Here is a 25,560-nt window from a genome sequence, read left to right on the forward strand (position 1 = left end):
TTAAGCTAATCTTTGAGCAGAGTAGGTTCTCTTTGAATCCATTGTTATGTATTTAGAATACGGTGATGTATTTGTTAGCATGTAGTACATGTTCCTCAATCTGAATTCTTCTTTTTTGTGTTTTTCCACAGGTTACCTACATCTCACACATGCTTTAATGTACTTTTGCTTCCGGAGTACTCAAGCAAAGAAAAGCTTAAAGAAAGATTATTGAAGGCCATCACATATGCCAAAGGATTTGGCATGCTGTAATAAATATAACAAAAGGGATTAAATAAATGATGGTGGTGATGTCCCTGTCCAAAAAGGCCATAAGATAGTGAGCTACAGTAGTCACCTGTGTTTGTGCCTCCCTTCTTTACTGGGGACATTGGGCTGGAACAGCAGATTTCAGCTGCTTATATGAACAAAATCTTTATTTTTTCTTTTAGCGTGAAAGTGTTACATATTCTTTCACTTGTATGTACAGAGAGGTTTTCCTGAATATTTATTTTAAGGGTTAAATCACTTTTGCTTGTGTTTATTACTGCTTGAAGTTGAGCCTTTTTGAGTATTTACAAGAAAAACTGTACTCTCCCAAGGAAAATATTGCCATCATTTGTAGACCATGTAACCTTCAAGTATGTGCTATATTTTTGTCCCTGTATCTAATCAAATCAAGAACTGTACTTTTTGAAGAGTTTGCTTTTGAAACTTGAAGTCTTGGAAAACAGTGTGATGCAATTACTGCTGTTCTAGCCCCCAAAGAGTTTCTGTGCAAAACCTTAAGAATCAATAAAGATGGAAGGGAGAACTTGGAATGTTAAATTGCAGCCTTGAGAACTTTACTTTAGTCACAGCACAACAATTAAAATTCATTTCACTATATGTTGTCTTCACATGTCTTGTAATAAATTGTGGTTTTAATTAGAAAAACATTTCTTAGCATATGAAAGGGTAGAAATTTTAGTTACTTTTTTTAAAAAAGTTTACTGGGGAAAGTGCATTTTCAACTGAACAGCTTTAGAGTAGGGAGTGAAGTGTTTGAGGAAAAAAGATAGGAAGTTTTTGCTATATTATAAACAAAGCATGTGGAAGTGCACTTAAAATGAAGTTTTATTCTTAATTGCCTATTATGTTGACATTTTAAATAGACAATCCAAAGTCTTCCCTACATGTTATGTCATCACCATTTATTTAATGAATCGTTGTTCCTACTTATCAAGGCACATGATCAGTGTTGCAACATAATCTAAAGGGATGGCTACTGTATTTTAATCTAATCTAACAATAAGCAAAATTGAAAAATATTAAACAAGGCCTACTTCATGTTGTACACTTCCAACCATTAAATAAACTGTTAGAAAGTAAAATACTACAGTTATGCTCATCTACTACATAAAGTATTCAGTAGGTTTTTAATTTAACTTTACAAATCATATCAGAAATAAATCCTTTACCTTTTGTAGTCTGTGTTTAACGTTAATTTCTCCTGTTGCAATATATGATAAAGGGATTATGCATTTTTAAGTGAAGACATAACTGGCATATCTCTTTCGTAATACAAGCTACAGCTGATGTGCAGAGCTGAGCTTGTGCCTTGACAATTGCTATAACTGACTACTACAGATCAAATCAGTGACTGTGTGGAATTGGCATTAAAAGGCGTAGTTTTGAAATCATTGGAGAAAGAAAAGATGTCTTTCAGGATTATTTTAATAAATTCTTTCTAGTAATAGAAACAGACAACTGTTATGTAACTATGATGCTGAATAAAACAGTGACCTTTTTTCACCATGGTTCAGTGAAAAAGAAAACAAGTGATTTCCTTACTTTGATAAACTGCATATTAAATTATTTGTTTAGAAAATGTTGTAGTATAGCATAATTTGAGGGTTACAGATGCGTAAAAACTCTCCAGAAGTGAACTGTAGTGCCGTGGGGTCCAGCGATGGTCTGCTCTTGAATCCAGGCTGACACAAGAAGGCTGCCTTGATGTGAGGACTGAATGATGTGAGGACTGAAACTTGCTGGGGAGAGAAGGGCACTTTCTGTCTTCTGGTCTTTGATCTCTAGGTGGCACTTGAGGTATGCCTTCAGCATTTTCACCTCATAGCATGTCAGATTTAAGAGGAAAATGCAAGGTAATCTAACAATGGTTCTTGCTGACTCATTTGGGTTTGGGGCATCTTTTACTGTAGATAGTGAGAATGGTTTCTGCTGAGCTGTTTTGTTGCAGGTATGAACTACGTGATGATACTACCATCTAGTATGTACTACCATCAGTAGTCTAATACTGTTCAAACGATATTCCTGTAATACTTTCTATTCTGATGTAGCTATGGATCGTTGTTATATCTAACTGATAGGCATGTAAGTCACATTTTTTTATATAGATCCAAAAGCTGGGCAGTCCATGTGATTGAATAGGCATACAAAGTTCTCACAGAAGTGCTATCATCTTAAATATGTTTTTTCTATCTTCCTTTAGCATTAAGATTAAAATAATACATAATTGTATTAGCCTTTTTTAAAACTGTAGGCTTTTTTTTTGAGGAATCATTTTCAGGTAAGATATAAGGACTTTTACGATTGACAAATTTTCCACTTAAAATTTCTACTTAATTTACTCCAAAATGCCACAGTATTGAAACCTTTCCTCTTTAGCAGTGTTACAAATGTGCTAAACCTCCAGCAGGAGCAGCTGATAGTTTCAAATAAACAACTCTTGAAATGTTGTAGCTGCAAGCTGCTTTTCTGCCCTACAGGATTTCCAGTTTTTGTTGCTTGAAAGGCTTGTCAAGGCATGGAAGATGCCATTTCAGTTTTCTTCTTCTGGGCTCTGGGAACAACCTGAATGTCTTTCATCTTCACTCAGCCTTTCAGTGGGGTTTAGCAAATTTTAGGTTTACAGAATTCACCATGGATCTAGTTGTGCTTACCAATCACTTGAGTACCTCTCAAGTGACCCAGAACGCAAGGCAGTGGTGTGATGCCAGGATGCTTGTGTTCTGCCCTCAGCATGTCCTTAATGTGTTAACAAGAAAATATTTTGGGCATCTCAGCATTGTCACATTTGACAAGTGACAAATGTATCTGAGTGTTTCCCTCTGCACCCTAATAAATTGCCAAGATGCTTCCAGCCTTGGTGTGAAGGGGATATCAGGCTTTCATTTATATTTTGTAGTATTGTATGTCTCAAAAATGATAGTAATGCAAGATGCATTGAAAGGAATCATTGTAAATACTGAACAAATATGGGATTCTTTCAGATTTCCTTAGGAGTAAAGGAATAGTTTTGTTTAAACCTAGAGGTATGTTAGGACTTGAATCTGAAAGGAGCATGGAAACTTTAGGTGAAGGCTTTTGTTAGTTGCTGAAAAGATTTCAGGAGCAGCCATCGGAGGTGTGAACATAGTTCAGGTGACGAAGGAATACTGTTTGGTGAATTCCTGACTGGGCTTATCTTCTGTTCAGCAGGCACTAACATGAGCCTGGACTGTGACAGCCAAGGAGGCTGCCTCGCACCCTGTGCTTTGAGGAAAGCTGACAGGAGAATGGGCTGGCGATGAGCCAGGCTCTCCATGCAGCTCTGCTGGGTTAGTCAGTCACACCTCTCGTCTAACAGCTGAAGCAGGAGCTTCAGACCATGTGTTAAACCACACGGGAGTGGCGGAGCTGATATGCTGAGCCTACATGTAGGCTCTCGTATGGGCTCCTGCCTGCCCGTGTGGGTTTGCTCTGTGGAGCACGGGCCTACGCACTGCCAATGTTTGGTGGGAGGACAGCCCCCCCCCCAGTGTCAGTTTTAAAGGGCTTCCCTGGCACTATTGTAGCTGATTACCTCCAGGTAAATTTTTAATATACTTTTTGTCACTGGGGGATTAAAAAACTTCCTGGTTGTTTTGAGTGCCTTCATCCTGAGGTTTTGGTGTGTGCCTTGTACATCGTGCAGAACAACTGCAGTGTTTCTCTCAGTGTTTCTTAGTTGAAAAGATGCAGGAGAAACTTCTTCCAAGTTTAGCTACACAAAATCAAGCCTTTTCTGATGAAAGTTCAGCTTAATGTTATTCACAAGTGTCTATAACAAATTACCTACTGCTCCCATTTGTACTTGTGCACAACTTCATTAATAATGGCTGAGCCTCTTAGAGTTCCTGAAGTGACCGAAGTCGTTGAAGCCTACAGTAAGCCAGCTGGATCCAGGCCGTGTGCAGAAAGACCTACCTGTTTTTTTTTCTTGTTCCTGCACTGCAGTGGTGCCTTGGGTAGTTCTCTGACTGTGCAAGTGTCATGACAGCAGCATTTGTGTTCTGGCCTCTTGACGCAGCTCCAGCAAATGTTGAAGCACCAGTGGAAACAAGTGTTACAGCTGCTAGGTGTAGTCAGCTGAAGAGAAGGCAACCTCTGACCTTCTGATCTTGCACCATTTCAGGTTTGAATGTTTCAGAAGATAAGCTTAAAATTGGATGTTGATGGCTGTTTTATTTAAAAAAAAAAAAAAGTCTGCAATAGCTATCACTTATTTTCACTGTAAATTGTTTTATTAGGTAGTTATAGCCATTGTTGGTTTGTGTCAGTATTAGTGAAGACTGCTCTAAAAAGCAGCATGATTTTCCTGGCCAATGCAAGGATTGACAGCCTGCATTTTTGTCACCAAGTTCATAGTACCACCAGGGGCCTGATAAAAAATTTTATTAAGAAAAACCACTTTTATACTGGCCATTATAGAAGGAATACCGCTTTATAAATAGAGCTGATATTGGCTTTTGCTTTTAGACATGTCAGTTCTTACCCTGATGAGAAGTTGACTTGACAACTCCATGAAAACAGCTCCATGAAATAACGGCATTTATTTTTCTCCAGTACTTAATCTAAAGATGTCTTCTACTGTTGCCTTTTTTCTTCTGACATCATTGAAAAAGGTGTTGTATTGCTAGATTTCTCTAAGTGTTATTTTTTAGAAGTCATTTGGCAGGTGACTTGTGCTGTACGCAGTACAGCTGAGGTCTGCGTCACCGTACCTTTGCCAAGTGAGCTGCTGACCTCCGGGAAGGTTTTCCTGCCACTGCCTGCCATCAGACACACCGCCTTGCTGCTGGATGTGGGGCTGTCCCTCCCATCACTGACCCAGCATTTTTTGGTGCTGCTTTGGTTAAGTTTCTGACAGCAAAGTGTGAAGACCAGGTAATCTAATGATACAATTAAGCTCTTTTTTTTTACTAGTGTAATTGCTTTTAATGTAATACAGGAAATTTGTCAGGGAAACAAACCCTAATGCTGAAAGCATGCTTTCTGAAGAATCTCTATGGTGCTACTGACACTGATTTTCTTTCTTTTTTAAATCAATCTCCATCTGCATGTGAAGAATCCTATGAACTTTGTGGAGTCACCCAAAATAAAGCAGGTGACCTTTTGGCATCACCACCACTGAAGCTTACTCCTCAAACCATAACACAGGCTTCTTTATCTCTTTTGGGACGATCTCTTATTCCTGAACTAAGATCTCCAAAGGGCATAGCCTAACACAGTTCTCGTCTGGCTTCATTTTAATGATGCTCCAGCAGCTGGGCTCTGCCCTTGCCCGGTCTCTCTTTGCTGCATGCCCTGCAGTGAGCCCAGCTGAGAGCATCCTGCTTGTACCTGGCTGCTGGGTGAGCCCTTTGTACCAACTGGTCCTGGCAGCAGAAGGGGGCTCTGCTTTCCTGGGGGCCCAGGTGGTGCTGTGTGGCTCTGCCCTTGCTGCTCTTGCTCCTCTTCACCCTCCTTCAGCTGCTGGTGCTCGTGGCTGCTGCAGTTCGGTGCTGGGAGACCTCAAAGCCTTGAAACCCTGTCCTTGGGAGCAAGCCTGCTGCTTGGATCCCAAGTTGGAAAGGAGGTGAAAACCAAAGCTGGGGAGAAGCTTCCACCCTCATCCCAAAGTGGTTTTGTTTTCCTAGAAAAGCTCCACGGCTTTTTGTTGCTAGACATAAAGCTTTTGTCTGAGCTTTGCATGAGTGCAGTTTGAGACAGCTGTGTTATTGCAAGGAGATGAGGCGTTGCACTTTCAACAGTCAGGATCCATTATAAAAAATAATAATAATGGATTGTTTCCTTCGCTGTGGAGTGCCCCAGGCCCCTGCTGGGAGAGGCTTTGTTGTGCTGGGCGTTGGTCTGGTGCAGAGGAACGAGCAGCCCCGAGGACTTGCTGTAAGTGGCCTCAATCCATGCATAATGTGAAAGTAGTGGGGATCCCACTGAAGCTTGTTGGATAAACTGAACTCTTCTGCAAGTACAGTGTTCGCACTTCAGTGGGGAACTGGCAACTGCTTCTCCTAAAAAGAGTGGATCTCTGCAGCACGGCCTGTTTGATTCAGTTCTGGAGGTGAAGCAGTGCTTAAAAAGAAAAAAAAAATCCTTTAGTGCTTCTCTATCTCCTGTGGACAGTCAGTGACTGGCCACTGGTTCTTCGAGGCACCTGCCCAGCGCCTGTGAGGCTCTGGTGACCTTGGTGGGGCCGCGTCTCCAGAAGGAAGGTGGGGAAACAGCCCTTGCCGATAAGAACAGAAAGCTTTATTTTTCTAGCCTGGAAGATAAAGAAATGATGCATCAAAGGAGGCAAAAAGCTGAGAAATTAGGAACTACAAATAGGTCTCTGTTAGAGCTGGACGGTGGCAACCTCCTCGGCCTCCTGTGAGGACAACAATCGGCACAGCCATGGCGTCGCTTCCTGCCATCGCCCTCCAGGAGCCAGGCAGAAGTGGCAGAGCTGATGAAGAAAGCCTTTGTGAGAGCTGCTGCTGCTCCTGCAGCAAAGTCTGTGCTCGTCCCTGAAGAGGAGGACACCCCACGGCCTTGCCCCTGAGGCTGTGGAGACTGCCCGCTCCTCCTCGGGCGCGGCGGCAACAGCTCCTCAGCAGTGAAGCTGTGAGGGGGGTTTAGCAGCAGCAGGCCCCGGCCTTTGCTTCTGTGAGCCCAGTGAGTAAATTCGAGCTGGAAACGATTGCAAAATCTGAATTTTGGGAACAAAAGGCCAGACCGCTTCTAGACCTGGAGGTTGTTCCTCAGGGCTTGTACGCATTTCCCTCCCCTTCCACCTCCGGCCCAGCCGAGGGAGCGGGGCTTTCCTGGCCCCCCACAGCATCCTCCTTTCTTCTCCTCTCTGCTGTGAAATCAGCCGCAGGGGGAAATGGGGATTCCCGGGTTGATGGCTTCCCTCAGGAAAGCTGCCACAGCTGAAATCCTGCACTTCGGCTGCCTGTACAGTTGCCAGACCCATCTAGTGCATGGTTCACTTTGCTCTCGCAGAAGTACACAAAGGGTTTTTAATGGATGCTGAATTATGTAAACACAGGTTTGATTCTCTTTGTCTGTTCCAGGGTGGAAACATCAATAGAAGAGCCAGGGGACTCCGAAGCCAAGTGTAAGTGCTGTCATGTCACCAGCCGGTGTGTAAGGATGAAGAGCTGCTCTCCTTTACTCGGCCTCCCTGCCCTATCTCCTTGGACAGCCGGGGCTGGCTCTGGCTGACGAAATCCTTACTCATCCTGGCCAGCGGCAGCAGTACGAGAACAAATCTGCTTTGCGGACCAGCAGGCAGCAGTGCTGCTCTTCAGAGGGAAAGGAAAATGAACAGTTTGTTTCTTAATGTGAAGTACAGCCCTCTGTGCTCGTTGGTTAATAAATATTTGGCAGGAACAGAATTGTAAACCAGATGTCTAAGAGGGAGAATTAAGTGCAGGGGTTGCTCCTTCCCTTGGCGCTTCCTGCAGGAAGATCTGCACAGTCGGGCTGCCCGCAAGCAGCGGCTCTAGCTGCGGGCATGTGCACACACCCTGCGCTGTTTCCCTATCACTGCCCTTTCTCTTGTCCCATTCACTGGTGTGAATTTTCCAGAGCAGCTGTTTTTACTGTAGCAACTGTTAAACTAGTAGGGGAGGGATGTGGGCAAAAGGATGGGGTGCTAGTGCATTATTTGCTGCTCTGGAGCCAGACCGTGACTTGGGGCCCTGTCCCTAGGGAAGATCTCTGCAAGCAGGACCTGGCGGATGGTGGTGTTGCTCCATCAGTTTTACCCTCCTGCACCTGCAGCAGATGTTAAAATGGTCTGCATCTCTCGGATGCCTCAGGTTGGAGCAACACTACCACCCCATGGCCACCTGCTTCAGCAGGGTTGTCTACTGCACAAGCGTGGCACCTGGGCACTGTGTCCATTAAAACCCCCTTTGCGGAGGAAACACAGCACTCGGGCACTGGTGCCTGCATCCCACCTGCGAGCGCTGCACCAGCATCAAAGCTGGGCATGGAAAGCAGGCGCTGGGCCAGGTGCCCTGCAGCAAGGGGAAAACGCGGTGATTCCCACCTGGATTTCCCTCACTTCAGATCTCTGCTCCAAGTATTGATTTTCTGGGCCCTGTGCTATCAGTAGTATCAAAGTCTGTGATAAAACACTAAAAACCAGGGGCAGAGGGATAAGAGAAAGCGCAGAGTTGCTCACGTGTTATTCAAAATGTTTTAATGTACATGCTGTATCCACATGAAAGGGGAAAAACATCTTACAGAGATGAAAGACAACAAAGGACGTGATTTTATAATGCCAAAAGCTATACATTTCAAAGTGACTGAAGCCAGTAGCAGTAAAAGATCTTTTTGTGGCATGTGTTAACCGGTCCAAGAGGCAAGGAAAAGGGAAGAGCAGCTATGCTCTACCTGATGGCTCAAGCTGTTGGACTCATCAGGTAGACAAGCACTATTGTTTTTGGGGGGGTGGCTTTAACAGGTATAAATTTGGCCTAAGTAGTACTTGGAGTGGTTCTATTTGTGCATCTCCAGCAGGCTGGAGCAGCTGCAGTATGGTGGGTGAATAGTGAGGTTTCTACAGAGAATTGGCTTATGTAGAATATGACAACAAATACGGAGCCCCTCTGGAGCAGCAGGCAGCAGTAGTTATGGGAGGTGCAGTCCCCACCTCTGTTATGAAGCGGGAGGTGCAGGTTCAGAGCCCGCGTCCCCCCCCTCCTGTGCTGTAAGCGGTGTGTGACCACCCAGCCCCACCTCTGGGCAGGTGGGCATGGGACCCCTGCAAAAGCAGCCTCTCCTGGCCCCCACGCTTGTCGCAAGCCCTGGGAGAAACTGAGGACAAGGCTCTGATCAAGGACCAAGGCTCCGGCTGCTGCTGTCCACACACAGCTCTCAGTTGTAGTCAGTGGAAATCTGGATCCAGGGGTTAAGCCCAGCTGTACTGAGGTCTGTCCGGCTTCTGGACTGACAACAACACTTCACCATCACCGCCCCTGGGGGTATTCAAGAAAAGGTTGGATGTGGTGCTGAGGGACGTGGTTTAGTGGGTGACATTGGTGGTAGGGGGATGGTTGGACCCCCCCATCTTGGAGGTTTTTTTTCCAACCTTAGTGATTCTGTGATTATTACTATTCAGCCAAGCCACGTGTGGCTGTCTGGCCATAACGCTGTAAACCGGGCGGCGCAGCAGCCCTGCACCAGCCGGTCAGCTGCGCTGAGCAGGCTGGAAGGCGCCTGGCCCCGTGCTGCCCAGGTGAAGCCGCTGTGCCTGGTACAGCTCTGCTCGGGCAGGTGAGGCTGGCCCAGGGTGGAGATGGGGACAGAGGATGGCTGGGTTTCTCTGCCTTCAAACTGCATGGGTGAACCTCCTCCTGCTCGAGAAACGGAGCTTGTAACGTTGCAGCCAGCTCTCACCGATGTTAGTTGGCACTGTGTATTTTCCACCGTTTCCAGCCTCAATTAAGTGAGTGAATGGTTAATTTGATGGCAGGAAGATTGGATGTTAACGTATGTGCTCTTGCCAGCAGGCTGCTGGCCTGCAGCTACCCTCTGTGAAGCCTCAGGACAAGGCAGAGAGGCCGAGCTCTGCTCTCCAAAGCACCCCTTGGCTGCCACTGGTTGCGCCACAGCCTGGTTTCACCAGCGGATCCCTGCAAAGCTAGCCCTGTGCTGGGGACAACTTGCAGCCCTTGCTCAAGTCCAGGAGCCTTCGCCTGGTGGCCCCTGTGCCAGTACTGCAAGCCAAGCCCCGCTCCCTACTTGCTGGCAGATTTTTCTCTCACCAGGCTCAAAACTGTTCACAGGAGGGGAAAAGTTGCTTGCCCTGAGACGAGCATTTACTCAGCTAAATCCAGAGGGAGAATATTAGAGAAATCTCTTCAGAAGCCTGGAAAGAAACTGGAAGCAGTGGGGCTAGAAGAGGAGGGTGGAGGAGGTGACCCCTGAGGCCACAGTTTGACAGAGCGAGGAACCATCTCAGTGCTGTGCTGCCCTGGATGTGAGAGCAGGCTGAGCGGGCCCGGCCTGGGCACTCACCTCAGAGCCAGGCCCTGGCAGTCACTAGGAGGTGACCACCCTCCGTCTGGCAGGAAAGCAACCAGTACAGTCAGGCTCCTATCCACAGGACCCAAGTAAAATTTGAGAGCAGACGTGGCCTTCGTTTTCCCTAACCAGTGGAAATGTGGTAGTGTGACAGCTACACAGGAGAAAAGCTGACACTGAACAGCAGAGAAAGGTGGTGTAGGAATCATTAAATGAAATAAAAAGGAAGAAAACACAGGTCTAATAGCTGGAAAGACTGCAACGAAGGACTTGTCCCCCCCGAAGCCTGTGGGGAGAGAAGGCTGGCTGGCAGACAGGGACAGCCCGTCCTGCTGGCCCTCATAGTTTCCTAGTAGAGATCCTCCTGGACTGACCACTCGCCCCCACTAGATCCTACGTACAGGAGCTGCACGCACCAAGACCCTCTTCTCTCTTCCCAGGTTTAGTGAAGCTGTGTTGCCACAGACATCTTCCACCAGCGAGCTTCTGGGGACTCCCTTCCAAGTGCGCAGCGACCCTGCCAGCACGATCCTTCCTGCGGGTCCCAGCTCAGGAGGAAAGACTCAGACACGAGCATCCGGATGCGTGGCCGTGCCATACGCACATGGGGCTTCACTGCACAGGCCAGGTGCCAGCTTCTCCTGAGCTGTAGTCCTACAGTTTGTGCAGACTGCTTCACTGTGAAAGAAGAGATTTTGAGAAGCCCACCTGTGCATCCACGCATTTAATAGGCTAGCAAGGTAGAGCATGTACCCTACAAATATTGTTAAGCCCTTTAAAAAACAATCCCTCTAAGTTTAAGCACAATGCCTTCGTAACACAACATGCACATGAAGAGACGATGTGTCAAGGTGTACACATGCCGTACACAGAAGACGTTCTGAGCATGACCTGTAAGAAACCCACTCCCAGTACCAAAAAGTACCCAAATGACAGACCAGAATCCCCCCCTATGAAGAAGATGACAATATCCTATTTACAAGAAAATACCGCTTCAGTTAAAAATGCTAAAAACCGTTCTCTTGAGTCCATATAAAAATAATCATGGCTATGTATGCACACACGTATTTATGTACATTTATGGCTTTCACAGGTTTCAAACTTCTCCATTAAGTAAGGAAATATGAATACTCCATCAGTTATTTTTCTGCTCCTCAGGCTTTTCAGCCTCTGCTTCTCCAACTGATAAGGTGCCGCTGCCGTATTTTTTCACTCTGGTTTCTACTCTGGCAAGTCTCTGCTTCACTTTTTGTTGAGAAGAGCTGTATTCTGCCAAGAGCCTAGCAAACCTAGTCTGCAGCGTGTCCAGAGCTGTTTCAAGTCTTTCTACTTTTTCTTCCAAGTCTTTTGGGTCAGCTCCTGCTTTTGCTGCTTCCTCATCTATTAAATTGTCTTTCATGAGAATTTGTCGCCCTTTCTCTTCCAAAGCCTTTTTGGCTTCTGGATATTCTGTGAGAGCCTCCATTAAATCATCTTTAGACAAGCAGAACAAATCAGAATAACCAATACTCCTTATGTTGGCTGTCCTCCTGTTGCCAGATTTGCTACCTTTGATGTTCAGGATGCTGATTTCACCAAAGTAGCTGCCATCGCTTAGGACTACGAATTGGGTTATGCCATCATCTGCCACCACAGCCAACTTTCCCTCTTTAATAATGTACATTTCTCTCCCAATATCTCCCTTTTTGCAAATGTAGTCCCCAGGACTGAAGACCGTAGGTTTCAGTTTCAGCACCAGCTCAATGAGAAGTCCAGCTTCACAGTCCTGGAATATGCGCACTTTCTTCAGCGTGTCCAAGTGGACATTGATGGCAATTTCAGCCTTCAACTTGTCGGGCAGATTTTTGAGGACCTCCTTCTCATCCACCGTTTTCTTGTTGGTCCAGAGGTAATCAAACCACTTAATAACCCTGGCTTCCAAGTCCTTAGTCACTTTTCGGAAGTGCATGTACTGCTTAATAGAATCGACTTTGGCCTGGAACTCTGCCCTGGAGGCATTCATGTTGGAAATCATGGAGCCCACGTTACCGACAATGGTAGCGAAGATCAGCACGCCCACCAGGAAGTCGATGACCACAAAGAGATACTCTTCGTCCTTCACCGGGGGCGGTGTTTCTCCAATGGTGGTCAGCGTGAGCGTTGACCAGTACAGGCTGTAAATGTACTTCCTGGACAGGCGCCCGTACTCCGGAATGGACACGTTGGGGTAGACCCACGAGTCGGTTCCAAAGCCGATGAGCTTCGAAATGGCGAAGTATATGCACGCGTTCCAGTGGATGATGATAAGGATGTACAAGACAAGATTTCCAATGCGAAACATGTTTGGATAATTTGTCCGGGTTTCCGTGCGGTCAAAAAACTCAAACAGTCGGGAAATCCTCAGCAAGCGGTTAAATCGCAGCTCGGGGTAGTTCAAACCAAGCTTCAGGTATGCCAGGTCTGTTGGCAGAAGAGACACCACATCCAGTTTGAACTGCACAGTTTTGGTATAATGGTCTCGCAATTTCTTTTCATCTTGAACTAGCAAGCCTTGTTCAAGGAAGCCTTTAAAGAATAAACAAATATATATATTTTACTTGTTAGAATAGAAGGGCAGTTCAGAATTACCACAAACAGTACCGAGTGACCTACATTTCAGATACCTGAAAATATTAAAACTCGTACTGCTACGCATACTGACACGAATAGACTGTGAGATCATTAAATGAAAAACACTTCACTGTAAATTGAAATATTTCAATTGAAATATTGAAAGTTTCTAAACTGGTAAATAACAATGTAGAGCATTGACTCCATTACACCACAGTGCTCCCCGCAGCTTTCTGCTCTGTTCTGGGACAGCTGACTCTTTGTCGTTTAGCTATCTTTGCAAAAAGAACAGGGAAATTTGTATGCCTAATTTTTCACGAATCGTTGGCATGACAAATAACCGAAGCTAAGTATGCATTGAAGCAATTGTGTATAAAATCAGAGTTGAATATTTTTAAATAAATACCAAGAATAAGTAGGTTTAATGGATTACCAGAAACTTTTTCAGAACAATATAAATACCCCTGAGATCATGAAATCCATTTTTTCCCCGGAGCCAGGCTTTTTCTCTTGTACCCACTGTTAAAGCTGACAGGAGTTTCTTTTTCATTCGGAGAAAATGGTTTGCTTTTCTTTGTGAGCTTCCAGAGAGAGAGCTACTAAGCAGAATTCTGTACATTAGTGTTTTTTTCATTCAAAAGATTTTGGAGTGTATTAGATTTTAAGAGTTATGAGAAGACTTAAACCGCATCTGTGTGAGACTACTCAGACAGGCTGCCTGAGCAGTAGAGCTGCAATGCTGGTTTTTACCTCAGAAAGCTCAAGGCATTAAATATATTCCACGGGTGAAGTTATTCACTGCAAAACACTCGCTGCAATGACAAGTGGAGATGCTCAAGTGCCTGTGCAGTAGGCAAGGCAGGAGGGAAAGTGCACTGAGCAAAAAGCAAAACATTCCCTGTTTATCAGGGATTATCACATTTTGCTAATCTTTTGGCAATCTACAAGCAGCGACTTTCGCAGAGAAACATCTGCTGAGGAAGAGCAAGCTGCACAGCAGCTGTACAGCATCGCTGTATTTCTGGAGTGTCTCCAGATCTGTACGTCTGCCTCGTGTATGTGTGGATCAGTCTTCACGTGTCTGTAAATTGATGGTGAGTATAAAGGGAAACAGTTCTTTCGCCATGGATGTGTTACCTCCCAGGAAACTACTGAAAGAGCTGGTCAAATGTGCCCTTATTAACAATACCTAAGCAGAAAATCAGGCCAACTGCGTTTCCGACTCACCATTATAAAAACTACCATTGAAAACACCTTCCTCCTGAAAGGAGATAACAGCTCCTTTGCTCTTTTTTGTCCCCTCACAGACCTGGATTCCTGCAGGAAAACCTTCTGAAAGCATCAAAACACAGTGTATGCTAGTTTTGACCAGCTGCTGAGAGGTGAGTGCTTTCTGCCTCACAGTACACTGTCACCAGGTAGGTGAAATACGGTGAAACTGCTCCTGTAGCCGCCCCACAGAGAGGCTGCCATGGATCACGGTAGCTGTGGCGCTGCCCAAATCCTGGTTTGAAGTCACCCCTACCCTTAGGCAGCCAGGAGCCACACTCTTCCCCAAACCAGCACCTTTGTCCCCAGGGCAGGTGGACCTCACAGAGTTAGCGGAGAAGGCAGCAGGCGCAGGCAGAGCCAGGAGGGGTTGTTAAGTGAGTTGTCGAAGATTTCAGCACCTCGAAGAACTGACTCCTGTATTTGAGTGCCTGAAACTGCAGCACACACCTGCACCAAAGCGTTCAGACCTCTGAGGCATTTCTGCAGCTCCAACCCAGGCCTGCGGAGCCAACCTTCTCACCACGCTTTGGCAGCCATGCAGTCATCATCAGGACAGACCACGGAATTTTTGTAACTTGTATTGCCCAATTTCTGCTCCAGTAATTCCCTTCACAGTAACAGATAAAACTGCAGAAGAGGAACTCGGAGGACAGAGTTGGCTTTTTAACAGACGTTGGCTTATACAAAGTTGAAGCCCACCTACCCCCCAAAATGAGAGTCTCGAGATTTAGGCCGCTATCTGAAACAGACTTTTCTGTTGAATGAGGTATTTGCTAGGTTTAAGAATTTAGCTTGCTGCAATGGGTTGTGTGTCTCCCAAAGTGACAGCATTTTTAGCTTGTCTTGTAATTATGTTTACAGCTTGTCACAAGCCGTAATTACTGTCAAGCTGTCAGCATTATTCAAAAAAAAAAAAAAAAAGTAAAAATCAAAAAGATTTCAGAAGAACTCTCGTTTTTATAATGATCTGTGCAGTTCTGAACCTTTTCAAGGTGCATTTGGGTCTGTGGCTGTACCGGTAAACAGAACGAGCCAGGACATATTTTCTGTCCCTGAGAGCAGCTACCATGACAGCTTCTATTCATACACTGAAATTCTCCCAGCCCCCTCCAGACATAATACCACGAACAACTCCCAGCTCTGCTGTACCCCCAGCTGTGCCCAGATACTGCTTGAGGGAGTGCTAGCTGGAATAGATCAAATTGCATCAAGGACTACTCTAGCAATTTAATGGTATGGATCAGTGCGTGTCATTTGTTAGGCCTATACCATGACCTTGTTTAGTTTAAAACAGATGCTGCCTTTAAGGCTAGAATCAGTATCAGTTGGGCACACTCAATTGTGAGATCTCAGCCTGTCTAGACTACAGAAACAGGCAGAAGAAGCTGAAGAGAAACACATCATTAAAGATATGGCAGGGTCCTCACAAATCCTTTAGCATCACACTTCCTTCAGGACTGCAGAAGAGGTGCCTGGGCTAACCCCACACCACCACCTTGCCGGATCAGCCATATCCTACACACAGCCAGGACCTCTCAGAGCCTACAGCTGCCAGCTGAGCAGTGCTACTGTTGTCTAGCAGAGGGCTGCAGACTGGAGCCCGAGGAAGGTGCCAGGTCTTGCACTTAAACTCAATTGTCACTTCTGAGCAGGCTGCTGCACAGCTTGGCTAAGAAATCAGTACTTGTGGGATGCAGCTGGCTTCTTGCTCAATAATATGCATGAACAATATATCATGCACAGAGTGGTAGCAGCATTGGAAGTGCCTTATTCTTCCCCTCTCCACACAGCCTGTTAGTGTAGCTTTGGAGAACGCTATTCAGTCAGCATGTGGCATGCCTACTAAGCACTGATAGGACTGAATTTGGAGACAAGTGAAATTCAGGTGTTGGTAAGTCCAGCCTGAAAACAATCCATGACACTTCATCTTCCCAAAGCCTCCGTTGCTGGACTCTGCTCAAGACAGGATATTACACTGCTCAGATCTCACAAGGGAATTTGTTTCTAGCTTTTACATCCACATTTCTTCTGAAAACACTGCAAAACCACAACCACAGAAGGACTCACCTGTCCTGAATCTAACAAACATGTCAAAAACGTAGATTACATCAGAGCAATAGTCCAAGAACAGCCATACTTTAATATGGTCAATTTGTAGCTCATCAAAGCAGGCCCTAAAGAAAGAAAGAAAAAAGATGCAAAAAACATTACACCAACTATACAGGCAGAGTGTGTTCTAACAGCATGTTAGTGCACGTTACTGGCACTGAGCAAGTTAAGGGCAGCTTATCTCCATGCCTAGACATCTGTACACTGAAGCTATGTATAAATGGACACTAGGATCTTCCAGAATTCAAAGTCCAGGAGCAGAACTCAATCACATACTTGCCACACATGCAGATATGGAGGGATACACATATCCCTACATATAAACATGCAGCAGATTTCATGTGAGAGATCCCCAGGCATCCCAGTCTCACTTCGATACACATCTTAATTAAGATGACTCCCAAATAAAAGATTTGCTTCTGAGTGGTAAACTATCTCCACCTCTCCCTGCCATTTGGCACAAAGTGAACCACTTCCATAGCACTCCCTTAGTTTGACTCCAGTTGTTTTTTCACATTTTAAAAGGGAAAAATCTCGAATAAAATCCTCCTGCCCTTCAAGCACCTATAGATACCTCATGTTAATTTAAGATGACCCTTCATTGCCCACACCTTCATTACTGTTCCTTACTGGAGGATCAGCACGGGTTACCGTGCCAGTGGCCAAGGCACATCACCGCATCTAGCCAGTAGGTGGCACGCAAAGGCCACAGCCAGCGCTCGTTGCAATTTACATTTTTTTTTTTTTTAAGGCAGATGAAAAGAAACACTGGCCATATACTCACAGTGAACTGTACGTGAACTGTAAATCTCCTACCCCAAAAAACTACAGGGAGGGAGGAGGAGGATGTATACAGGAAATGTAACGAGACTTTAAATTTGAAACCTAAAATTGTTATTGACTTCAATCCGTACCTGCACACTAGCATACACCAGTTATAGAACACAGGTGCTGCAATTATGGTCAGCCAGTTGTAGTACATATTGCTTGAAGGATCTATCACAAAGATCTCTTTTTTCTTCCTGGAAAGTAAAACACGTAGCTTTATAGTGGAAATGTACTGAAGCAGCCTTCTGGAACTCCCTCTTCCGGAGGCTGCTCATCTCATGATTAACTCACAGCTGCCTAAGAAGAGAAGGTATCCACACCAGCATCCCAGATGAGATACCAAGTACTAGCTTCATCCTGTCTGGCACACTCTATTTCTGCTTGACCCAGCTTTGGAAAAAATAAGTGAGAGTGGAAAGAAAAACAGCTATTCAAATTGCTGAAAATAACATCCTTTCTGCATACGACCCCCAGTAAAGACAAAATAAAACATTAAATCTTTCATATCATCATTCCAGCTAGAAGAATATGGCCCACTGCTAGAGGAACAGCCTTCCTGTGCAGATTAATTTTGATGGTTTTGGCAAATCCTTCTATTACAGAAATGACTGCATGAACACGCATTTCAACAAGTAAAACACAAATATACTCAGATACATGTTTACACAAGTAAGGCTCTGTGTGCACACACAACATGCACGCACATACACGTACACCCCCCCCACACACTGCGTGACCAGAACTAAAACATGTATTATGTAGTAAAAGCAAATTTCACACATTTGTAGCCCAGGCTCCCTTGGCCTCACCACAGAGCGATGCTAAATGAAGCACAGAGGCCTGGAACTTAGAGAAGTTTTAAAGAACAGCCTGGTGAAGTGGCACATGTACAGTATGCTCCAAAGTGCCTTTCTCCAGCAAGAAAAAGCTTGATATTCAATAGATAGCAAGTAGGCATACTGTAGATAATAAGAGGAAAAACGTATTAGTGGATTGTGAGGTCCACAGCTGTAGAAGTTATTCCAATAGTGACAGGTGATAGCGTGAACTGTATAATAGTGCAGGCAATGCTTGGATATGTATTAGTGTGACTTTTCCAAATCTCCAAGAATGAAAAAAATATATAAATGTCATGAGAATTTATTTCATATTTGTATATATGTCTGGCATTATACATGCTATCAGCTGAATGTACAGATTATAATGTTAGTAAAGGAAGCAGCTTTAATCTAAAAAGTATTTTCTTTGCCATCTTCTGGCACATTTGACCGATTTCTTCAACAACACTGGTCATCATCTCAAAACTGGTGACCACAAAATCGGGTCTTCGCATGATAGAGTGCACTACCTTTTAGACACTGAAACATTTATTACCTTTGCTGAAATGTTTTTAAATGTTTTAGGGTACCGTGAAGCTCAGGCTGTCATTATACAGTAACTGAAGCTGAGGAGAATTGAAGACAATCCTTAGACCAAAGGCTTTCAAATCAAATAAAGCTTTGATTAAAAAAGTCAAGATCTTGAGATTAATTAAATTCCATTTGGAAGCTATTCCTAACAACATGTCCTGATGCCTACATAGCACAACATGCCACCATATATATATATGTTAGATTCATATATTTCAAGTTTATATATTTATATAAAGTTTTTATATATATATAAACTTGAAATATATGAATCTAACATACTACTTAACTGTGAAGTCCACCGAAATGCATTTTATTCTTATCTGCTACCATTCTTATTTTGTATGACTGGTAATACTAAACAGTGCTGTGTTTGGATATGTTTTCGGGGAACAAAATAAGACTGGCATCCATTTCCATCAAAAGCATTCAAATGACCTCATTTTATTGCAGAAATACAGTGGTACCTCCTAACCAGCAGGAGCAAACTTTAGTAATTCTAGTAAAGACCTGTAATGTGTTTTAAGTAATTGAATATGTTAGTCAGTGTAATAACTATACTTCTTAGTAAAACTGTAATATTCTACATGTAAAATTTTTGCTTTTCATCTGAAATAGACTTCTGGTGTGTCAGCTCTGAATCATTGCAGATATTCTGGAACCACAAAAAGCAGGTTTGCAAAGAAGGCTGCTATCCTAAAACGGCCCGATAGGAATAAAGTGATCTTGAACAGCAAACCAAATTGACCAGAGGCAGTCAAACTCTTTTACTGCTTATGACAGGTGTAAAGACAGGCACTAAAGACAAAAGTTTGTTGAGCACTTGCACCTTTTCAAAGGGGAAAATGCATTTAAGATTTGACAGGATAAAATTCTGCAGCCTACAGAATAATAATTGTAGTGCGAGTATTACAATGAAATGCCATAACATGCTCTGGAGTGCAGGAGGTACGTTACAAGCACATTCTTTATACTTACTCTTCTTTTTTTTTGTCATCTTTTTTGTCATCTTTTTTGTCATCTTTCTTTTCCTCTTTCTTTTCCTCCTTCTTTTCCTCCTTCTTTTCCTCTTTCTTTTCCTCTTTAACCTCTTTCTTTTCTTCCTTTTTGCTGTACAACATATTGTAAGTCTTATCAATAGTTTTCTAGCAGGTAGGGGAGAGGATGGATGTTGAGGTACAGGAAGCTATTGATCTGGACTCTGGACGGAGTAGGACAGGATTTCTCAAAGGAACCATTCATCCAAATGGTATAAATGGTTTACAGGCTGAGGCCTTTCAAACCAACACAACCACATTACACAATCAGGTATCCAGCTGGCTGATTCTGTGCATTAGGCACCCATGCCTTCTTGACCTTTTCACACATTAATGTACCAGGTTGGTTTTAATTAAATGCTTCCAGTTCATTTCTTCCTTTAGAATTCAGGTATTTAGAAAGAAATCTATTTAATGATAATAGACCTTGAAATGGCTTAACAAACTGCCAATTTTCGCTGCATATCCAAAACCTCACAGTGACTTGTCTGAATCTTTAATGATGATTAAATGCACTGAGGCTGAATCTCTACTCACAGTTCTATAAAACCAACATAGCTATAATTAATTGATTACCTCTGGCTTCAACAATTGCCTGGGAGAAGAATCCCAATCAATGTTTGAACAAAAGCAGCAAATGTAGAGAAAAGAGATGCATCTCATTGCACTTAATCTCAGACATCTACAGACGAGGTAGTCACCTAATAAATGTTTTATAGTCAATGCAATTAATTTGACCTATTTTAGCAGTAGGATGAGATGACTTGTGCCTGGAAGAAGACAGCAGTCACCAATTTTAAGATGAATACGATAGGTCTAAGAATAGCTTTCACCTATCAGCAATGAGGTGAAATTCTCGTTCAATTCTCCTGTTCCAATTTTTACCCTTAGACATTTCCATAGTGATGCAGTATCGCAATGTAATTTGGAAAATCTCAGACTCATTTGCTAGAAGAAACCTGAAATCCTGCACTCCTTTACGTTCAGGGAAGTATCCCTCAAATTAATCAACTCCACTGAAACCTTTAAAGTTACACACCTCAATGGAACAAAACTGGAGAAGAAAAGAATTTTTGTGTTGACTGACTTATTTACGCATGTATCTCAAATCAAAGAAACAGTTTTTCATTTACCAAGGCTGACTTCTACACATCAGCAGGAACCACTACTCAAATATTTTTTTCTCTGCCATTGGCCCCTTGGACTTGTATTGCTTCTCCTTCAAATCTGCCCCCCAGACTCCTTCCTATTTAGAAAACATGCCAGGATTTCAGTGTGCATTACTATGCATGGTGCCTGACCTAAAGGCCAATTCACAGTTGCTGTTGTTAGCATTACCATGCAGCTCCTCCGTACTTCAAATGTCTGGCATTCTTACCGGAAAGAAAGAACTATGAGTAAACAATTTTCAAAGGGAAGTGTCTCTGTACATTTGTGGCTGTTGTTATGCAAGGAAAAGTAGATTGAGACAGAGAATCAATCAAAAAGTTTCAGTGGTGGTGAAGTTCAGAGGGAATATTTTGACAAGTCCATCTTTCTCCTACATGTTGTTTTAAAAGAGAGAGAAAAAAAAACATTATTTCACCAAGCAGCTGGTGCCGACACTTTTTCTCTGGCCTGAGAAAGAATACCTGTCAAACACAGATACCTCTCCTAAGCGAGACTCTTTCTTTTCTGTGGCCCCTGTGCGTCTCTCTCTTGAGGTAACTTCTAATTTATCATAATCCCAACAATCCGTAGCCTGGCAGTCAAAGTTGCTCAGAGGAAAAGGCTGGCCATTATCGAAGTGCTGAAAATATCAGCTACGGTTCCCAAAGGGCAGGAACTCTTACGTCTTCTACACAATGATAAAAACTAAGCTTCAAAAAGACCTGCATCTTTTTTCTTCATCAGTGCTACTGAGTAATGTGGAATCCAGTAACTAATATAACAGCTGTTTGTGCTGTCCTCCTGGCCAGCACTACAGTGGCATCTCTTCTGTCTCCAGCATGTCAAAAGGAGGATGCACCTTCAGACTTAAAAAACGTTTTCATCAGCCCCTATAAAAACAATGTTAAAGTCTTTGAATTGGTTGAATATTTGCATTTCTCATCTGTCAAATACTCTGCAAATCAAGTAATTTTCAGACTGTCACACAGGTAGATAGACAGGTGTTGGCTTCATTTAGAAATAATGAAACACTGAAAGGATGAAAGTTTTGCCCGAAGTACATGAGTCATTGTCAGAAACAGGGTAAGAAAGCAGTATTTCCATTCTAATTGGTCCTTTGGGACATGACTCAGGCTCCAGGTTTCTAGTGTCAGGTAGGTCAGGCTCCAGGTTTCTAGTGTTTTTCTTTTGTTTTTTTTATCCCAATCTAAATAAAATGCTATACATCTCTGACACTCTTCTCTGTATTCCCATTTCAGTTTTAATAAAAGCTATGCAAACAAAACAAAACAAAAATGCTTCAGGAGCAGGAAAATATGTTCAGATATGTGCATTGAGTTCAGATATGTGCAGCAACATTTTAAATGACGCTTGCTGCTCAACCATGATATATTTGGAGAAAAAAAAAAAAAAGAATTTCCTGAAAGTGTGTCTGACATAATCAGAAACCATCCTGGTGATTTTTTTTTTTTGTTGTTTCTTTTCATATGGAAAGCAACAAAAGAAATTAACTATTGGCATGCACAAGAGCAGAATTGCTGCTGTATGCTGCAGAGCAGATATGTCCTCAAGTAGTTGTGGTTTAAGACATGTAACAAACATTGGTGTTGGGTGATTTTACATTATAGAAGTTCTTCAACTTTTCAAGAGATTTCTCTTTGGTCCAAAACTGTGAAATATCTTGTCAAATACAAAAATAGAATGGCTTTTGTCAAAACTTGTTGCAATGCAAGCCTTATTATGCTCCCTGTCACTCTCTCTACATTTACACCAACCACACCTGGCAGAACTAAAACACACATTTTAGAAAGAAGGCTAGTTTTCATTTAGACTGCCCACATAACGGTTTTCTTGGTACCCTGCTCCGTATCTACTTCTCATGTGACAGCAAGAAATTTCTGGGGCACTTGGATTTCCAAAAGGGAACTGGTATGTCAAAAGAGACAAAGTACTGTTAGAAAACGAATACATGAATCTCAATTAAAAACTGAAGCATTAATATAGCCATTGGTAATGCAGTAAAATCAGCCAGTTGAACTATAGGAGGTAGGGACTAAATGTCTAATTAATCCAATTCACTCCTTGGAAGGTAAGGGTAACTTCAGACAAAAAGAAGCTGACAGGAGTCATGAAGGATGCTTCTAGTACTAAGAAAACTAGATCTTTCATATAATTAAACTATATTCTTAGAAAGGGCTTAAGGAGACATAAGGAGTTTATACTTCAAATGTTACTAGGCTGGAAAGGGGGAAAAAAGAAGGAGCTAGTTGTAGGAAGGTATATGGAGGTTATCGGTACTTACTCTTCATTGGTGTTGTTGCTATAGTTGACATTAAACCTGGCCAGGGGCCATTGACTGCAGTAAGTTAAATAAAACACATTTAAGAGCGTAAAGACTTCTGGCATTTCATACACGTGTTTACCAACATGACAGACTGACTTACTAGCCTCTCGCATATACACTGATAAGATTAGGAAGGTCAACTTTGACTGCAGCGATAAGCCCCTTTGCATAACTATTTCAAGGCACCAGTTTCTCTTTGTCATGTGTTAGACATACACGTTTGTGACCACATCTGATGTCTGAAGCTTGCTCTCAGGCGTATTAGTGCACGGTAACATGTAACTCACTATTTTTAGCCCTGTACACATTTGGCTGCTATTTTAAACGTTCTTCAATCCTTTCAAGTCTTCTTCAGGGATGCACTGCCAAGGCTTCTGTAACAAGCACACCTACCATTGCTGCAGAATTAAGCTTTCACAATAGAACAACTGAGGGTTACTGTAATGTGGCAACAATATAAAACTGAGAAAGCAAGGATGGATACGTCCAACTTCATTTCTTCTAATAGTCTTTCATAGAGGTTTGTTGGACCAGGATCAATGTTCTCTCTAACAACTTGGAACCTTCAGTTGCTGCTGATCCAGGCATCCAAAAAACCTCTCGCCTGCTGACTTGACTGACATGAGGATAGCAGTCTGGCTAATTCAACAAAATGTGCTTTTGAGTTGAATTTCTAGGAAGCAGATCAAGTGAAGATGATATGGCTGGGCTGACTCACAACAAATCAAGGTCACCTGTACTACTGTGCAGAGCCCTTCAATGCTTGTTGGTTTAATATGAATTACTAGGTGAGAACTTGAAAAAAATCAACTGATTACTTGCTTGCCCACCTAACAAAGTGAAAAAACATGGGAGTCTGTACTTCAAAACATAATGCAAAACAGAAGGTGAACTTTTGCCTTTGAGCTTCATTTTCCCAACTTAGCTGGAGTTAAATTTAAAACACCAAGTCCTATGTTCATAAATAACAATTAACCAAGTCAAAACATTGTAAACAGATAGAGCTTTTTCTTGCAGGCCTCTGTTGTTTTCCTGGAAAAAAATTAAGGTAAGACTGAACCTGCCTCCCATACCAAAGACCGAGTATATTCTAATCAGTTAAGATATCAGCCAAAAGATTTTCTCATTTCTGCATCAGAAGCCTTCTGCAATGTTCACAGCTGAACTTCTGAGTAGGTGTAACTAAGCAATGATACATTCACACAGCTGTTGTTTGGAGTTTCCTAACACTTGCAGCTAATGTGCATAACATGATTGTCCTGAAAAGCCACAACTAGCAGCATCCCAGGTCCTTGAAATAGGAACTGCATCCATCCTCTGTGGAGAGGAGTTCAGCACCAGCAAGTTACACAGGTAGCACACGATAAAATTTCAGTGCTGAGAAGCCATTCTGCCTGAAGCAGCACGATCAGAATCCTTTATTTCAAAATCTTTGCCAAGGTGCGTTTTGTGAAGAAAGTCTGCTGAAAGCCATAACACTTTGCTTATGTGAAGATTCCTGAACAGCATTAGATACTCTTCATCTCTCATACTAACCTCCTTATGCTGTTCTGAAAATAAAACTGATGTCCTTATCACCAAGAAAATACCATACCCTCAGTCTTCTTTCCTTAAAACATAAATACTCCTTCTTACCTGTTCACTCCCCCAGGACGTTCACGGATGCCCAGAAAGGAACGGATGTTACTTTGCCTACTGGACACCTCTATGAGCTCTGGCCCTCGGATTCGCTCCAGGAAAGAATCAGGTCTTTGGTCTTCGTGGTGCAAATGTCTTGTGGCCCATGACCTCAGAGATACGACAAATCGTGACAGCCTGCACAGGACAGACATACAACATTGACCGAACCAGACAAAAATGTCAGATGGCTTAAATCATTCCCACAAAGAGCAGCTCAGGAGGACTTTTCTCTGCTTTGCCACCTGCCACAGAAATTAGACTTGATGGACTGTGTGAAGCTAGACACTTTCCACAATTTCATACGTCACCCTCTGCAGTGGATCAGGAAAGTATCTCACACATCAGTCTCTAGTCCACTGTACCAGCATTGCAGTAGCAACAGAATATTGATTAAGGGTAAGTTTGCTAAATTGTTGTGGTGCAGACAAGAACTTCTGATTTACGTGATAATGAGGGAACCCTGGCCTGACAGAATCAGAGACATAAAATACTCACAAGATCACACATTCAAGGTACAAACAATAGAAACAAAAGCTGAATAGTTGGTGAGGGAGGATGAACTTTGAAATAAGGAACAGTAAGAATTCAGTCACTTTGCCTTTGATTTTAAAGGGTCTGTCTGCAGATGTATTAATTGCATGTAAACCTGCCTGCTGCATAGAAAGCACTATTTCTTCATCCTAAATTTCTAGCAGAGCACTGAAATAAGATGATCCAAACATTATGACAACATAATCCATTTAACACTGTATCACCGTTTCTTTTTATGTACCCACTACTTCACGTTACAAATCCTTATAATGTCTTCTGTCAAAGTTCAGATGGAAAGATGTTTCTGAAAAAT

The 25,560-nt window shown here is 43.1% G+C and overlaps 2 protein-coding genes across 13 annotated transcripts in view; one reads left to right on the forward strand and one right to left on the reverse strand.

The window, feature by feature from the left end:
- UBE3A (ubiquitin protein ligase E3A) overlaps nt 1–1,796 on the forward strand; it is a 50,162-nt gene extending 48,366 nt beyond the window's left edge. For all 8 annotated transcript variants that reach the window (XM_080570501.1, XM_080570502.1, XM_080570500.1 and 5 more), the window contains one exon: nt 132–1,796. In XM_080570501.1, coding sequence (XP_080426627.1) covers nt 132–252 — 121 coding nt within the window. In that variant the 3' untranslated portion in view covers nt 253–1,796. The remainder of the gene's footprint in view (nt 1–131) is intronic.
- Nucleotides 1,486–25,560, reverse strand: part of CNGA3 (cyclic nucleotide gated channel subunit alpha 3) — a 43,222-nt gene continuing 19,147 nt past the window's right edge. For 2 of the 5 annotated variants that reach the window (XM_080570567.1, XM_080570566.1), the window contains 6 exons: nt 24,672–24,851; nt 22,995–23,048; nt 19,485–19,616; nt 17,184–17,291; nt 16,228–16,334; nt 1,486–12,843 (listed from right to left, as the gene is read on the reverse strand). In XM_080570567.1, coding sequence (XP_080426693.1) covers nt 11,435–12,843; nt 16,228–16,334; nt 17,184–17,291; nt 19,485–19,616; nt 22,995–23,048; nt 24,672–24,851 — 1,990 coding nt within the window. In that variant the 3' untranslated portion in view covers nt 1,486–11,434. The remainder of the gene's footprint in view (nt 12,844–16,227; nt 16,335–17,183; nt 17,292–19,484; nt 19,617–22,994; nt 23,049–24,671; nt 24,852–25,560) is intronic. The other 3 variants (XM_080570569.1, XM_080570568.1, XM_080570570.1) reach the window with 3 other exon arrangements.

The sequence above is a fragment of the Anser brachyrhynchus genome, assembly GCF_964034855.1.
Source record: "Anser brachyrhynchus genome assembly, chromosome: 1".
Taxonomy (NCBI): Eukaryota; Metazoa; Chordata; class Aves; order Anseriformes; family Anatidae; genus Anser; species Anser brachyrhynchus.